This window comes from Pongo pygmaeus, chromosome 10 (assembly GCF_028885625.2).
Source record: "Pongo pygmaeus isolate AG05252 chromosome 10, NHGRI_mPonPyg2-v2.0_pri, whole genome shotgun sequence".
NCBI lineage: Eukaryota > Metazoa > Chordata > Mammalia > Primates > Hominidae > Pongo > Pongo pygmaeus.
Genome location: NC_072383.2, coordinates 69,768,743 through 69,785,259, shown reverse-complemented (window position 1 = coordinate 69,785,259; position 16,517 = coordinate 69,768,743). Strand labels below are relative to the sequence as shown.

General features: G+C 39.7%; 1 protein-coding gene across 1 annotated transcript in view; it reads right to left on the bottom strand.

Moving 5' to 3' along the window:
• Nucleotides 1–4,540, bottom strand: part of TBC1D15 (TBC1 domain family member 15) — an 81,490-nt gene extending 76,950 nt beyond the window's left edge. The window contains exon 1 of the mRNA XM_054442884.2: nt 4,422–4,540. Within this exon, the coding sequence (XP_054298859.2) occupies nt 4,422–4,517 (96 nt within the window). The 5' untranslated portion in view covers nt 4,518–4,540. The remainder of the gene's footprint in view (nt 1–4,421) is intronic.
• Between the last annotated feature and the right edge of the window lie 11,977 nt (nt 4,541–16,517).

The window sequence follows — 16,517 nt, the reverse complement described above, 5'->3', positions numbered from 1 at the left end:
GGCTGCAGGGCCAAGAACGAACAGCTGCAGTAATCCAGGGAGGGAGAGACTCATGGTTGCTTGAACTAAAACAATGGTAGTGGGCATGAGGAAAGGCAGATGGCTTAGAAAGATATTTAGAAGATCAAAATGACAAGACTTCATGACTGATTAGATGTGAGAGGTGAAGCGGAGAACAGTCAAGGACAAAACTGTGTAGATGAGGTTATTTACTGAGAGGGAGAACAGAAAGAAGAAAGCAAACTGAGTTTTATTTGGGATGCGTTAATAAGTAATGACTATGGAACTAAAAAAAAATGCACAATACAGGTGGTTGTAAGGGCAATACATCACGGATAGTCTGAAGTGAAGGATGCTTTGAGATACAGAGAATGGTACAACTCTCAAGGAAGAGCAACTGGCAGAACTATTATTGCTTCTCAAGGATATTGGCGTGCCAAGCGAAGTCAGATAGGAGACGTGAATAATTTAGGAGTTGGAGGAGATACACAGTCAAGGCTGCAATGAACCATGATCACACCACTGCACTCCAGCCTGGGTGACAGAGCAAGACTGTCCCAAAAATAAATTAACAATAATAATAACAATACAAGTCTGTGTTTAACCACCCTTGTATCCAAAGAACTCAGCACATAGGAGGTAGTAAAACGTTTGTTGAACTAAAGAATGCCAGAAAAATTTAAAAATAAGACACACTCCTATTATACCCTAGTTAACTACCATGTTAAAAGATCCAGTTTAGGAAAACAAAGTCTCCAGGAAAATCTAGATACTAAGAATATTCATCTTTCTAAAGCACAAAAATTTTATAGGACTATGAGCATATTTAAAAAGAATTGGTTAGGGCCAATTTTAAGCTACAAAATAAATTCTTACTAAAAATGACATCACAAATTCTAATTAAGAAAAAAAAACAGCTGATTTCCCTATTGTTTCAAGTAATTTTCTTTTTCATTTTTTGAAACAGAGTCTGCCCGTCGCCCAGTGTGAACAAGTGGCACAATCTCAGCTCACTGCACTGGTTTCAAGCGATTCTCCTGCCTTAGCCTCCTGAGTACCTGGGACTACAGGCGTGTACCACCATGCCCGGCTTTTGTATTTTTAGTAAAGATAGAGTTTCACCATGCTGGCCAGGCTGGTCTCAAACTCCTGACCTCAAGTAATCCACCCACCTCAGCCTCCCAAAGTGATGAGGATTACAAGCGTGAGCCACCGTGCCCGGCCAGTAATTTTCAATAGAAAGAAATTCTAATACGCTAACAGAAAAACCTAGAGTGAATGAAGTGTACTACAATAGGATTTTACAACTCTGAAACAAAAGAGCTATTAATGGACCCATTTCTCCCACTCTAATCCCTCCTCATTTTCTTTTCCTTTTCTTTTTTTTTTTTTTTTTTTTTTGTGAGACAGGGTCTTGGTCTGTCACCCAAGCTGGAGTGCAGTAGCACCATCATAGCTCACTGCAGCCTTCAAGTCCCAGGCTCAGGCAATCCTCCCACCTCAGCCTCCCAAGTAGCTGGGACAACAGGCACATGTCACCACAACTAGCTAATTTTTTTATTTTTCATAGAGACAGGGTCTAGTTATGTTGCCTAAGCTGGTCTTGAACTCCTGAGCTCAAGTGATCCTCCCACCTCAGCCTCCCAAAGTGCTGGGATTACAGGCCTGAGCCACGGCACCTGGTTCCTCATTTTCTCATATCTTCTTGCTTCTTCCTCTTCACTGAATACCTATTATGTGCCAGAATCTATGTTAGGTGCAGATGAAACATTTCAGGATCTGACCTCATGAAGATTAGTTCAGTCTACAGTTTCTAATATATTTACTCATTAATCCTCATACCAAGCATAAAGTAGGTACTGTTATCATATCACAGATGAGGATACTGAAGCACAGAGAGGTTAAGTAATTTTACTGAAGTCGCTTGTAAATGTGTGAAGATAATTTCTGAAACTAGCTTGCCTTCAGAGACCAAGCTGTTAACCATTACCTTTTGCTGCTTCCATACAAGACAGAGATTAACTTCCTCCATCACTTTCCGAAACTCCAAGTTCAAAGCAAAGTAGAGTTGTAAGAAAAGTTACATCCTAGGTGGAGACACTGAGAGATTCTAATTCAACAGAGCTGGTAGCCCACCATCTGTACTTTTATTAAAAAGTATCACAAGTGATTTTTGTGAGCTTTGGTTAACATTCACTCCCCTGGATTTCTAAACTAGAACTCTTAGCTAAAACTTGAAGGGAGAGGGGAGATGAATAAATAAACATACACACACATTTTCTCCCCATCCCCTTTCCTAAAGAAAAAAGATTAGGAAGTAGGGAAGCATAAAGGTAACATGTCTTTTTATGTTACATTAACCAGCTTTCATTATTATTATGCTGACGATAAAAAAGTGAAGAGTTTTCATTTGCTTCTTAAATCAAGAGATTATCAGGTTTGCGCATTAGAAAAATAACTCCAGTGGTAGTGTAGAGAAGATTAAGGGCAGAGACTGTAGAAAAGGAGTAAAATCAGCCAAGAAATCAAGAATACAAGCAGACTAAAAGCCTGAACTATGCATTGATAGTAAAGAAGAGGCAGGAAATTTAAGAAACCTCTTAAGGTAAAACTGGTAGGACATGGTTATTGATTAGAGAGTGTTATAGGAATGAATGCCTCCAAGTATATTTAACATACTTGGTGCAACCGGGTGAAAGATGATGCCATTAAACCAGATCTGAACTTACTGAGAGAAGAACAAGTGGGTTTTGTTGGTCATGATAGTATTACTTGGGAGAGGAGCAGCTTTTGGCAAGAAAACTAGTTTCAGTGGAGTGATGGCAATAGGTGTGAATTTGCAGTGAATGAGAATAAATGAGGTTATGAAGCAGAATTACTAAATATAAGTCTCATTTTAAGAAGTCAGACTATGAAAGGTAGTGGTTGCAAAGAGTGAAAAATGTTTTTCATTTCACAACTCTGCTTCATTGCCTCAAGGATTCTTTCAAAATCAATGCAAACCTGAAAGAGGGAGATGTTTAAACGGAAGGGATCCCCTCTTGAAAAGTCCCAGCCTGGATCAGTTTAGATGGAAAATCAAACAGGATAACCTTCAAATATGCAGTAAGTCAAGCAGTATATCAGCATCCACCCTGAATATAAAAAGAAAAAAACTGACAAGACAATCAAAGAGCACAAATAATCCAAAAAAGGATGCCCACCTATCCTTTAAAAGAGCCAGTACGTACAAGTATGTAATTTTATGTTTTTTTAAAAAAAATTCATATAACCCTAACAACTCCAATACAAGAAATGATTGGCATCTCCTCCATTCTGCAGATAAAGAACGTGAAAGACAAAAGTCACAATTGTCCAATTTTCCAAGGTCATACTTCAGATTAACAGCAAAACCAAGCCCATATTTGTCATTCAGCCGCCTAGTCTAATACTCCAAACACCAAACCACAAACGCTGTCAAACAATTCAAAATGGGGTAGGGAAGGCAATAGGGAGACATGAGTGAAACTCAAGGAACAGAGGACGCTATCTGCAATGAGTAAACAATCATTAGTGTTCGATGAGTCACTTCAGTTGATTCCAGCTGTTTATGAAATACTCCTGCACTGGGAAATACTATCGGTGGCATATCATAAAGCTGATAGCCCTAACTATACATAAGATGTGCCCTCGGAACGCGAATAGGCACTATTCGACGAAATCTCCGCACGTAATCCTAGTTTCCAACGAAATTAGGAGTATCACTGACCACCTCCGCAAACCAGCATGACTAATACTCCTACTGAAATGCCTAGGAAATAAATATTTGAATGGACGCCTTCCTAGACAAGCACAGGATGGTGTAAATCTCCATTTCTCTCAGGAAACACGTCCTGCTGCTCACAACCACCAACCAACTCAGCAGCTTGGTAAAAACAGACCCAATACACTCGTTTCTTCTAACCGCACAGCTAGCTGCCTAGTACCTACTCAGCTCCTCCCGAAGGAAGCATAAACATCTTCACCAAAGTGTAGCAAAGAAGACAGAGGCAAGTCGGGTTAACGCTTCAAAGACAGAAAAGACGTTGGAGTCAGAAGAGTAGACATAAAGAACTAGAGTCAACAAAGAGTGAATCGGAGGAAAAAAGGAACTAGAGAGCCACCTGTCCCTTAGTAAAGATAATACGAATAAAAGCCTCTATGCTGTGGGGCAGAAGAGCGCCGAGGCCTAGCTGCCCTTGGAGCAGGAGCCGGCTCTATAACTCCGCGGCTAAACTGGCATTCTCGGGAAACCAGCTGGTACCACCCAGTCTTCTCCTACAGACGCCACAGGTTGTCCGGACACAGAAAGTCCCTCGTGTCCCTCCCCCAACCAGCTGCCAAGGAGCAAAACATCCTCGTCCCAGAGAAAAGCCGAGGTCTTCCTGGAGTCCGTTACCTACCTTCCCGCTCACAACACCCGCCGCCGCCATGTTTTCTGCGCGTGCCTGGTAATGACGTAGCAGAACCTCACGTGTCTCTCGGACATAAAACAACATCCGGCAAAACTAGAATAACATCCGGGCGGGAAAGGGGCGGGGAGTGGCGGGAAGGGAGTGGAGGAAAGGGGCCGGGCGGAAAAAAGCCGCCTGACGCCTGCGTGCTGAACTGGGCTCAGAGACGGCTGGGGTGGAGTCTCAGGCTTAACGCTACGCTTGTGCTTGCCCCACGTCCCCCCAAGGAAGACTGCTAAAATAATGTGTACCTTACTTGTATTGGAGTTTGTCGAGACTCTGAAGCTAGCGCAGGCCACGCCAGTTTGGTGAGATGAAACGAATACCATACTGGAAGCCAGCAAGATTTGTCCTGGTTTTTTGTTATTGTTGTAGAAAAGAAGTCTCGCTCTGTCGCTCAGGCTGGAGTGCAGTGGCGCGATCTCGGCTCATTGCAGTCTCCGCCACTCGGTTCAAGCGATTCTCGAGCCTCAGCCTCCCGGGTAGCTGGGATTACAGGCGCGCGTCAAACGCCCAGCTAATTTTTAAATTTTTATTAGGGGATTTCGCCAATGTTGCCCAGGCTGGTCTCGAACTCCTGACTTCAGGTGATCCGCCCGCTTCAGCCTTTGCCCAGAGTGCTGGGATTACAGGCTTGAGCCACCGCGCCCAGCCCATTAGCCTGGTTTTGTGGCAGTAGGCAAATCGCCAGTGCTCTCAAAACCTCAGTTTCTTATAGTAAAATCGAGATAGTGGCGTTGCGGTGAAGATCCAAGAAAGCCCAGCACTAACATGGAGATATCCCAGGCACTATACATGGAGACTTTTCCCCTCTGTATATGAGGTTTCTCTATTTGTCTGGTCACTGCCACTCACACATGACCTCCAGCAAGGTATTTCGATAGGAACTGTGATAATACCACGCCCTCATAGCTGCAGAGTCCAAGGCACATAGTTTATAGCACCTACACATTACTTATTAGCTCTGTGACTTAAAGCAGGTTTCTAAATTTATCAAAGCTTCAGGATGTAAACTGGAAATTACTCCTGCATGGAGTGGTTGTAGGGATTTCATATGACAATACATGTGTGGTAAAATGATTTGTAAAGATACTAAGGTAAGAATTTTACTTGTTCTCAGTGCTGTAAAAGAATGCAGAGAATGATTGTATACTACCCCCTTGATAACTCTGGCACAGATCTGGGATTTCCCTGGCTCCAGGGCAGAATAAAAAGTCCGTTTCACCAAAAACACTTGTGCCCATTGAAGTACTTCCGTCTTCACACGGTGGAGAGAGGTTAGAGGCTTTTGAGTTTGGTTGAGGTAGGTGGCAACTAGCTGAACCACAGAAAAGGAGAGTTGCCGGTTATGTGACTATCAGAAACCTAATAGGTGAGGGAAGTGGTGGAACCTTAGGTGGGAATGAATGTGTAGCATATTAGGGAGATTGCGTGCTAGGTATCTGAGATTCCAACCATGACCAAGACCCTTATGCCCAAGCTCGGCAGTGAATCAAGAAAGCAGCTCACCTACAAGGGATGAATGAGGTGGGAAAATGAGAATATTAGCAGTAATCAGCATTGAGTGAAGACTAGAGGGCCTTTTTCAAATGTGCTGGACTGAGACTAAGACCCCTAGAACCTTCATATAATCTTGGGTGTAGACAGGAAAATCTTAATAATGACCCAAATTACATTTTCCACCAGCTCAGAGCATTGGGATGTGGTTAGAGAAAAATTTTAATGTGACATCACATATCTTACACTCTGTGTTTTAGAGAAAATTTGAAACCCTTAGCACAGTGCCAGAAATAAAAGGCTCAATAAATGGTAGTTATTACTTATATTTTAATATAATAAGTTTGAGAACTACAAGCTTCTCATTGGAAAGCCTCATTGGCATCTCAGGTTCATCTGCTACTTCTTGACCTTCTTACATTTCATCCTACAAGTGCGCCTTAAATAATGGCGCTACCCATGGGCTAGCCTTGGGCCTCTCTTCCTTTTTCTCCAAACACTATTCCTGGGCCATTATTCTCATATTCTGGCATCAAAATCTCCTATGTGCTGATGACTCCCAAATATTCCCAGCCCAAGTCTCTCCTGAACTCTAGTCCCTGTGTCCACTGCCACTGGACTTCTGACTTGAATGAGCTAATCATACGTCAAAAAAGTATAAGCCTTTACTACTCAAAGTGTACGTGTACAGACCAGCAGCACCAGCATCAGCTGAAAGCTTGTTAGAAATGCAGAATCTAACTGGGTGCAGTGGCTCATGCCTGTAATCCCAGCACTTTGGGAGGCCAAGGCAAGCGGATTACTCGAGGCCAGCAGTTCAAGACCAGCCTGGCCAACATGGTAAAACCCTGTCTCTTCTAAAAATACAAAAATTAGCCTGGTGTGTTGGTGCATGCTGGTAGTCCCAGCTGCTCAGGAGGCTGAGCCAGGAGAATCGCTTGAACCTGGGAGGCAGAGGTGGAGGTTACTGTGAGCCAGATCATGCCAGTGCACTCCAGCCTGGGCAACAGAGCTAGACTCTGTCTAAAAAAGAAGAAAAGCAGAATCTCAGATCCCACCCCAGAACTACAGAAAAATCTGCATTTTAACAAGAGCCGTGGTTTGTATGTACATTAAACTTTGAGATGCATAGTCTTAAGTGAAACTTTATTTTGCTTTTGTTCTCTGAAAATTAGTACACTTTGCTGAACAAGAGATGTAACTAGAACACAATTTCTCAAGGAAGTGTTGCTATCATGTGTTACAAATTAATTTGAATCAATTCTCCCATTTAGGAACGGCACAGTTATACATTAATAGAGGAAACAGACCTATTTTCCTTCTTCAATGATATCCTCTGTCTATATGCAAAGGGAAGAAATAAGGTCAGGATTTCAGAAGGGGTTAGTTTCAGGTTTTAATTTTTTACTTTATTAGAGGGAATAATCAGAGTACACTTACATATAGCAAGTGGACAGATTGTTTTAAAGCAGTATGAGATATGAGATTTAAAGCATATGAGATTTAATGTAAAGTCCTTAAGTTCCCTATAAATTAATGTTTTCATGACAGTAATTTCAAAGCTCCTAGATTCACTCCTATAAACTATATAGTCACTCACTAATTATAATTTATTACTGGAAAAGTCACATAATGCAAAAGAATCTTAATAGTAAATGCCATAAAGAAACCTTAGGCCTAGGGAGGACTATGAAGATAATCTCTCCAAGTTTTTCAAGTGAAGAAATTGAGTGTCTTAGAGTAATACCTTGCAGAAGTCACAAGCTGCTTCATGGCTGAATAGAGACTTCATTCCATATACATGTCTTATTTAGCTGTGCTACATTATCAGCTAAAAGTGATTATTCCTATTTCTGAACTACAGCATTTAATTACTGTTCACTTTGATTCTCTCTCACCTCAGTTTCTGGCTGGCCTATTTGTCTTTTGAGCTTATCCCATGGCCCACTTCATCTATTAAGTTTTCCCCAGTGTTTCCACTAATTGATCTCTACCTCTCCTGAATTCTTATAACAGTTAGACTACAGACTTTTAGTGCTTAATTAATCAAGATAGTACCATGGAGAGAACATGGATTTTGATGACAGCCAAGTGATTACAAGATTCATTTCTGGAGAAATTGACCAGCTGAGGAAATCAGACCTTTAGTTACTAACAGTTGGGTGTCCTCATTGAAATGACACAACTGGCCAGCCGCGGGGCACACACCTGTAATCCCAGCACTTTGGGAGGCTGAGGTGGGCGAATCATGAGGTCAGGAGTTCAAGACCCACCTGACCAACCTGATGAAACCCCATCTCTACTAAAAATAAAAAATTAGCCAGACGTGGTGGCATGTGCCTGTAATCCCAGCTACTCAGGAGGCTGAGGCAGGAGAATTGCTTGAACCTGGGAGGCAGAGGTTGCAGTGAGCTGAGATCACACCACTGTACTCCAGCCTGGATGACAGAGCAAGACTGTCTCAAAAAAAAAAAAAAAAAAAAGAGAGAGAGAAATGACACAACCACATCATCCTACAGTAAAGATCAAAGTTCCCACCTTTGTATCCAAAACTTCCAATCAGCCTCTAGTACCCAACTTTTTTTTTCAGAGCAGAAGAAGTTGAGGTGCCCAACTATTAAACATGAACATCTAACCATAGATCATTCCACATTTAAGAAAATCTTTAATTTGAAAATCAGGGACCAAAACAAACAAAAAAGGTGATTCAAAGCAAATTAACAATGCAGAGAACAGAAGAAAACTTTTTAACTACAATAAATGTCTTTAGAGAGATAAGAGGAGATTTTGCTTCCATGAAACAAGAATATTCAGAGAATGAAAGTAAGCTGTTAGAAATTAAAAATATGATGCTAAGTCTTATGAAGATTACAGAAGTCCAGGCCACCATGCAGGAGCTGTCCAAAGAAATGTTGAAGGCTGGGATCATAGAGGAGATGTTAGAGGGCACTTTTGAAAGCATAGACGATCAGTAAGAAATAGAGGAAGAAGCAGAAATGGAAATTGACAAAATGCTGTTTGAAATTACATCAGGGGTCTATGGCCATACCACCATGAATGCACCTGATCTCGTCTGAAATTACAGCAGGGGCCTTGGGCAAAGCAAAGTGACTGATGTCCTTCTAGAGCCAGAATCTTCAAGAGCGATGGCCGCCTCAGAGGACAAGGAGGAAGAAGAGGCTCTGGAGCCCATGCAGTCCTGGCTGGTTACACTCTGCAGCTAGGGGCTGCCCAGTGGCCTACCTGCTGGGTGCCCATACACTCCCCTGAAGAGCTGCCATTTTATAAATCTCTTGCATTACACCTCTGTCATGAGGACTTGCATTTTAGAAAAGGTTCTGTTTGTCTTTTTTTACTCTCTGTAGAGATTTTGGGATCACAAAGGGATTGTTCTTATGCAGGTGGTGTAATTAAATGCATCATTTTTAGGAGTATAAACAGAAATATCTTACTGTGGGGAAGGCAAAGAAATTCATCTTCTCATGAAGTGCTTCTGAAAATAGAGGTCATTACCTGAATGTTGAAGACGACTTTTTTCTGTAAAACACTATATAAATGAATTTTAATAAACTTCTGCTTTGACTCTTGAAAAAAAAATGATAATAGGCTGGGTGCAGTGGTTCATGCCTGTAATTCTAGCACTTTCAGAGGCCAAGGTGGGCAGATCACTTGAGGTCAGGAGTTCAAGACTAGCCTGGCCAACATGGTGAAACCCCAACTCTACTAAAACTACAAAAATTAGCCAGGTGTGGTGGCATGCACCTGTAATCCCAGCTACTCGAGTGACTGAGGCAAGAGAATCACTTGAACTGAGAAGGTGGAGGTTGCAGTGAGCTGTGATTGCTCCACTGCACTCCAGCCGGGGCAACAGAGCAAGACTCTGCCTCAAAAAACAAACAAACAAACAAAAAACATAATATATATGAAAAATTCCTAAATGGATTGGAAGGTAAACAGAAAATTTTCCATAAATTAGAGCAAGAAGACAAAGTTACAGACGTAAGGGAAAAAAGTTAAGAAAATTGGTGAATTAAATTTTAACTTTTCTCTGCACCAAAGACAATAGCAGAGGGAAATCCCTGGGTGATAGCTGTGCAGCAGGCATAGAAAGAAGCTAGTTCAAATTGGATCAGGAATATGGGGTTCCAAGAAGGATGTCACCAAGGGGGAAAATAGAGATAGATTACTTAATTAATTTGAGTATACTGAGATATTTACACTATTGGTGGAGTCTATAGATGAATTGGTGATATGTACACCAAAAACTAAGCAAAAAAAAACCAAGACAACTTTAACTACAGGGAAAACAAAAAAGAAAAGAATGTTTTTGTAATATGCACCAAGTCTCAGCTGTGAACAATATTACCATAGTTATAATGACATAAACACCAAATATTCGTCTAATAAAAATGTGTAGCAAATACACTGAAAGGAGAGAATGCATCTATATAGTAGGGTTGTGAAAATAAAAGACCTAAATAATCTTCCACTGTCAATGGATAATTGAGAAATCAAGAAATAACAAGTATGGTGATGTCATTTGGAAGTCTGGAGATAAGTAGGACTAGCAGCAAAAACAACTTATAAGTGGTTGCCCCGATGAACAGAAACCCGAGTGGAAAGGGAAAAGCTTGCGACTGATCTTTTTCATGATAAGCTTCATATAGCTGTTGTATTTATCAAATCTAAGATGCCACAGTTGAAAGGTATATTATTATTTTATTATACAATTATTTTAATGATATTCTAAGAAATAAAATTCTGCCAATTAAATGAAGACATATTTTCTTTCACTTCAATTGTAAAACAATCCAGACTTCAAAGATTATAACATGAAAAAGTATGTCTTAGAATCTATGAAATACACACAGCCAAACATACACAACTCTTGATAAAAATCAAAATTCAAGGCAGGGCATGGTGGCTCACGCCTGTAATCCCAGCACTTTGGGAGGCCGAGGCGGGCGGATCACAAGGTCGAGAGATGCAGACCATTCTGGCTAACATGGTGAAACCCTGTCTCTACTAAAAATACAAAAAATTAGCCGGGCGTGGTGGCAGGCGCCTGTAGTCCCAGCTAATCAGGAGGCTGAGGCAGGAGAATGGCGTGAACCTGGAGGCGGAGGTTGCAGTGAGCCGAGACCACGCCACTGCACTCCAGCCTGGGCGACAGAGTGAGACTCCGTCTCAAAAAAAATAAAAATAATAAAAAATAAAAATAAAAAATAAAATCAAAATTCAATTTAAAGATAAGCCATTCCAACAACTTAACTTTGCACCTAAGGAACTAGAAAAAGAAGAGCAAACTAAACCCAAAGCTAGCAGAAGAAAAGAAATAATAAAGATCAGAAGAGAGGTAGAAAATAGAAAAACAATACAGAAAATCAGTGAAACAAAGGGTTGGTTCTTTAATAACATTGACAAAACTTTAATTGACTAAGAAAAAAATAGAGAAGGCTCAGATTACTAAAATCAGACATAAAAATATGGACATTACTACTGATTTTACAGAAATGGAAAGGATAAGAGAGTACTATAAACAATTGTATGCCAACAAACTGGATAACCTGGATGAAATGGACAAATTCCTAGAAACACACAAGCTACTAATACTGAATCATGAAGAACTGGAAAATCTGAATAGACCTATAACTAGTAAGGAGATTGAACCAGTAATCAAAACCTTCCCAACAAAGAAAAGCCCAGGACCAGATGAAGAACGCTACCAAACATTTAAGGAAGTGCTAATATCGATTCCTTTCAAACTCTTCCAAAAAATAAGAAAGGAGGGAACACCTCAAAACTCATTCTATGAAGGTAGCATTACCCTAATACACATAGCCAAAAATACTACAAGAAAACTGTGGATCAATATCACTTATGAATATTGATGCAAACATCCTAGTATTTGCAAAAAAATACTAGCAAACCAAATTCAGCAGCATATTAAAAGGATTATACACCATGACCAAGTGGGATTTATTCTTGGAAAAATGCAAAAATGTTTCAACCTACAAAAATCAATCAACGTTAAGACACCACTTTAACAGAATGAATGAATAAACCACATTATCATTTTAATTGATAAAGAAAAAGCATTTGACAAATTTAAACATCCTTTTATGACTTAAAGAAGCACTGAACAAACCAGGACTAGATGAAAACTACCTCAACATGATAAGGACCACGTATGAAAAAACCCATAGCTAATATCATACTCGATAGTAAAAGTCTGAGAGCTTTTCCCCCGTATCAAGAACAAAACAAGGATGCCCTCTTTTGCCACTTCTATTCAACATAGTATTGGGAGTTCTAGTCAGAGGAATTAGGCAAGAAAATGAAATAAAGGGTATCCAAATTTAAATGGAAGAAGTAAAATTATCTCTGTTTTAACATTATATGATTTTATATTTAGAAAATCCTAACTGTACACACATACACACACACACACACACACACACACACACACAACTACTGTTAGAAAGAATAAACAAATTTGGCAAGTTTGAGGATACAAAATCAACATTCAAACATCAATTGCATTTCTATACACTATCAATGAACAATCTGAAAAGGGAATTAAGAAAACAATTCAATTTACAATAGCATCAAAAAATAAAACACTTGCCTGGGTGTGGTGGCTCACTCCTGTAATCCCAGCACTTTGGGAGGCTGAGGTGGGTGGATCACGAGGTCAGGAGTTCAAGACCAGCCTGGCCAACATGATGAAACCCCATCTCTACTAAAAATACAAAAATTAGCCAGGTGTGGTGGCATATGCCTGTAATCCCAGCTACTTGGGAGGCTGAGGCAGGAGAATCACTTGAACCCAGGAGGCAGAGGTTGCGGTGAGCCGAGACCGTGTCACTGCACTCCAGCCTGGCAACAGAGCGAGACACCGTCACAAAAAATAAAATAAAATAAAAACTTAAAAGTAGACTTAAAAGAGTTGTATGCTGGAAATTATGAAATGTTGCTGAAAGAAATTAAAGATGTAAATAAATGGAAAGATATCCTGTGTTCATGGGTTGGAAGACTTAATATTTTTTAAGATATCAATACCATCCAAAACAAGCTACAGATTGAATGCAATCCATATCCATATCAAAATTTCAATGATGTTTTTGCCAGAAATAGAAAAACCCATTCTACAATTCATATGACATCTCAAAGGACCCCAGATAACCAATACAATCTTGAAAAAGAAGAACAAAGTTGGAAGACTCACATTTTCTGATTTCAAAACACAGTACAAATCTACGGTAATCAAACCAGCATAGAACTGGCATAAAGACAGATATATAGACCAATGGAATACGGTAGATAGCCTAGAAATAGACCTTTGCATATATGATCAAGTGATTTTTGACAAGGGTGCCAATACCATTCAGTGGGGGAAAGAGCAATCTTTTCAACAAATAATGCTGGAAAAACTGGCTATCCACATGCAAAGAATGAAATTGGGCCCTTAACTTATATCATATAAAAATTAACTCAAAATGGGCCGGGCGTGGTGGCTCACACCTGTAATCCCAGCACTTTGGAAGGACGAGGCAGGTGGATCACGAGGTCAGGAGTTTGAGACCAGCCTGGCCAACATAGTGAAACCCCATCTCTACTGAAAACGCAAACGTTAGCTGGGCATGGTGGCGCGTGCCTGTAATCCCAGCTACTCAGGAGGCTGAGGCAGGAGAATCGCTTGAACCCAGGAAGCAGAGGTTGTGGTGAGCCGAGATCGCGCCACTGCACTCCAGCCTGGCAACAGAGGGAGACCCCATCTCAAAACAAATAAATAAATAAATAAAATAAAATAAAATAAAATAAACTCAAAATGGATCAAAGATCTAAACATAGGAGCTAAAATTATAAAGTTCTTAGAAGAAAACATATGGCAAAACTTCACAACATTGAATTTTGCAATGATTTCTTAGCTATAGCACCAAAGGCACAGACAACAAAAGCAAAAATACACAAATTGGATATCATAAAAATTTAAAATTTTTGTGCATCAAAAGACACTATCAACGGAGTTAAAAGGCAGCCTACAGAATGAGAGAAAATATTTGCAATCATATATTTGGTAAGGAATTAATATCTAGGGTATATAAAGAACTCCTAAAACTCAACAACAACAACAAGCCAACATTCAAAAATGGGCAAAGGATTTGAATATATGTTTCTCCAAAGAAAATATACAAGTGGCCAAAAGCATATAAAAGATAGTCAGCATTACTAATCATTAAGGAAATGTAAATTAAAACCTCAACAAAATATTATCTCATTAGAGATATTATCACCCATTAGAATTGCTACTACCAAAAAAAAAAAAAGAAAGAAAATATCAGGTGTTGGTGAGGATGTGAAGAAATGGGAACCCTTGGGCAGTGTTGTTGGGAATGTAAACTAGTGGTATGGCCACTGTGGAAAGCAGTATGGTGATTCCTCAAAAATTAAAGCTAGAATTACCATATAATTCAGCAATTCCACTTCTGAATATATACCCAAAATAATTGAAAGCAGGATTATTCGTATACCCATGTTCATAGCACTATTCCCAGTAGCTAAAATGTGCAAGCAAGCTAAGTGACCATTGACAGATGGATAAGCAAAATGTAGTATGCACATACAACAGAATATTATTTAGCTTTTAAAAGGAATGAAATTTTTATATAATCTACAACATGAATTAACCTTAAAAACATTATGCTGGCCGGGTGCAGTGGCTCGTGCCTGTAATCCCAACACTTTGGGAGGCTGAGGTGGGCGGATCACGAGGTCAGGAGTTGGAGACCAGCCTGGCCAACGTGGTGAAACCCCGTCTCTACAAAAGATACACAAAATTTTAGCCAGGCATGGTGGTGCGTGCCTGTAATACCAGCAACTCAGGAGGCTGAGGCAGGAGAATCGCTTGAACCCAGGAGGCGGAGGTTGCAGTGAGCCAAAATCGCACCACTGCCCTCTAGCCTGGGAGACAGGGTGAGACTCTGTCTCAAAAAAAAAAAAAAAAAAAAAAAAAATTATGCTAGTGAAGCCAATCATGAAAGTAAAAATATTGTATGATTCCTTATCTGAGGTGCATAGAAAAGTCAAATTCATAGAGACAGAAAGAATAGTGGTTACCAGGGCCTGTGCATGGAGAGCTGTTGTTTAACTCTGTCATTTCAGTTTGAGATAATGAAAAAGTTCTAGAAATTGATAATAGTTCCAGAGATAATTTAAAAGTTCTGGAGATGGTTACACAGCAATGTGATTGCACTTAATGACACTGAATTGTACACTATCAGAATGTCTAAAATCAAGAATAGCAATAATAACCCCAAATGCTGGCAAGGATATAAGAAACTGAATCAATAATACATTGTGGTGAGAATGAAACATGGTACAGCCACTCTGGAAAATAGTTTGGCAGCGTCTTGCTGAACTAAACATTAACATGAACCAACAATTGTACCCTTGGGCATTTATTCAGAGAAATGAAAACTATGTTCACACACAAACTAATCATGAATACTTACGGAAACCTTACTTATAGTAGCCACAACTTGAAACAACCCAAACATCCTCTAACAGACGAATGATGAAATAAACTGTGGTATATTCATACCACAGAATATCACATAGCAATAAAAAGGAATGAACTGTTGCTACATGCAACAACTTGGACAGATCTCAAGCGAAAGATCCTGAGTGAAAAAAAAAATCCCAAAGGTTACATGCTATATGATTCTATTTGTATAATATTCTCAAAATAGCAAAATTATGGACATAGAGAACAGATTTGTGGTTCCAAGAGTTAGGGATTGGGGATCAAGGAAAAGAGGGTGAGTGTGGCCATAAAGGGAGAGCACAAAGGAGCTTTGTGGTGATGGGACAGTTCTGTATCTTAATTGTAACTACGGTTACATGAATCTACGTATGTGATAAAATTACATACTCTACACACTACACACACAAACACAAGTAAGTGCATATAAAACTTTTAAAATCTGAGTAAATTCTTTGGGTTGTACGAATGTTAATTTCTTGGTTTTGATATTGTACTATCATTATCTAAGATGCTATCACTGGGAAAAACTGGTTGAAGCTACATGGGATCTCCCTGTACATTTTTTTTTTTTTTTTTTTTTTTTTTTTGCAGCTTTCCAGTGCTTACTTATACGTTGGATATGTTTGAAATTCAGCTACATCTTTTCACATTTGTATCAGTTCGGATGCCTTTGGCTAAAGGTTGCAGACAATCCAAATAAAATGAATTAAATAATAAGTGGATGTTTCTGTGTCACATAACAATTCAAAAGATAGGGCAGTTTTAGGGTTGAATAATTCACCACTTCAACATAGTAATCAAAGACCCAGCTTCACACTGTATTTCCACTCTTTCATTTCCAGAATGTTGACTTTTGTCCTAAAATTGTCCACTCTTGCCAAAATGGTTGCAGCATCCCCATTCACCACATCTACAAAACTGTTCAAAATCCAGAAAAGGCAGTTCCTTTTCAAGACTAATGAAAAGCCCTCAGGAGTCTTTTCCTCAAGTCTTTATTGGCC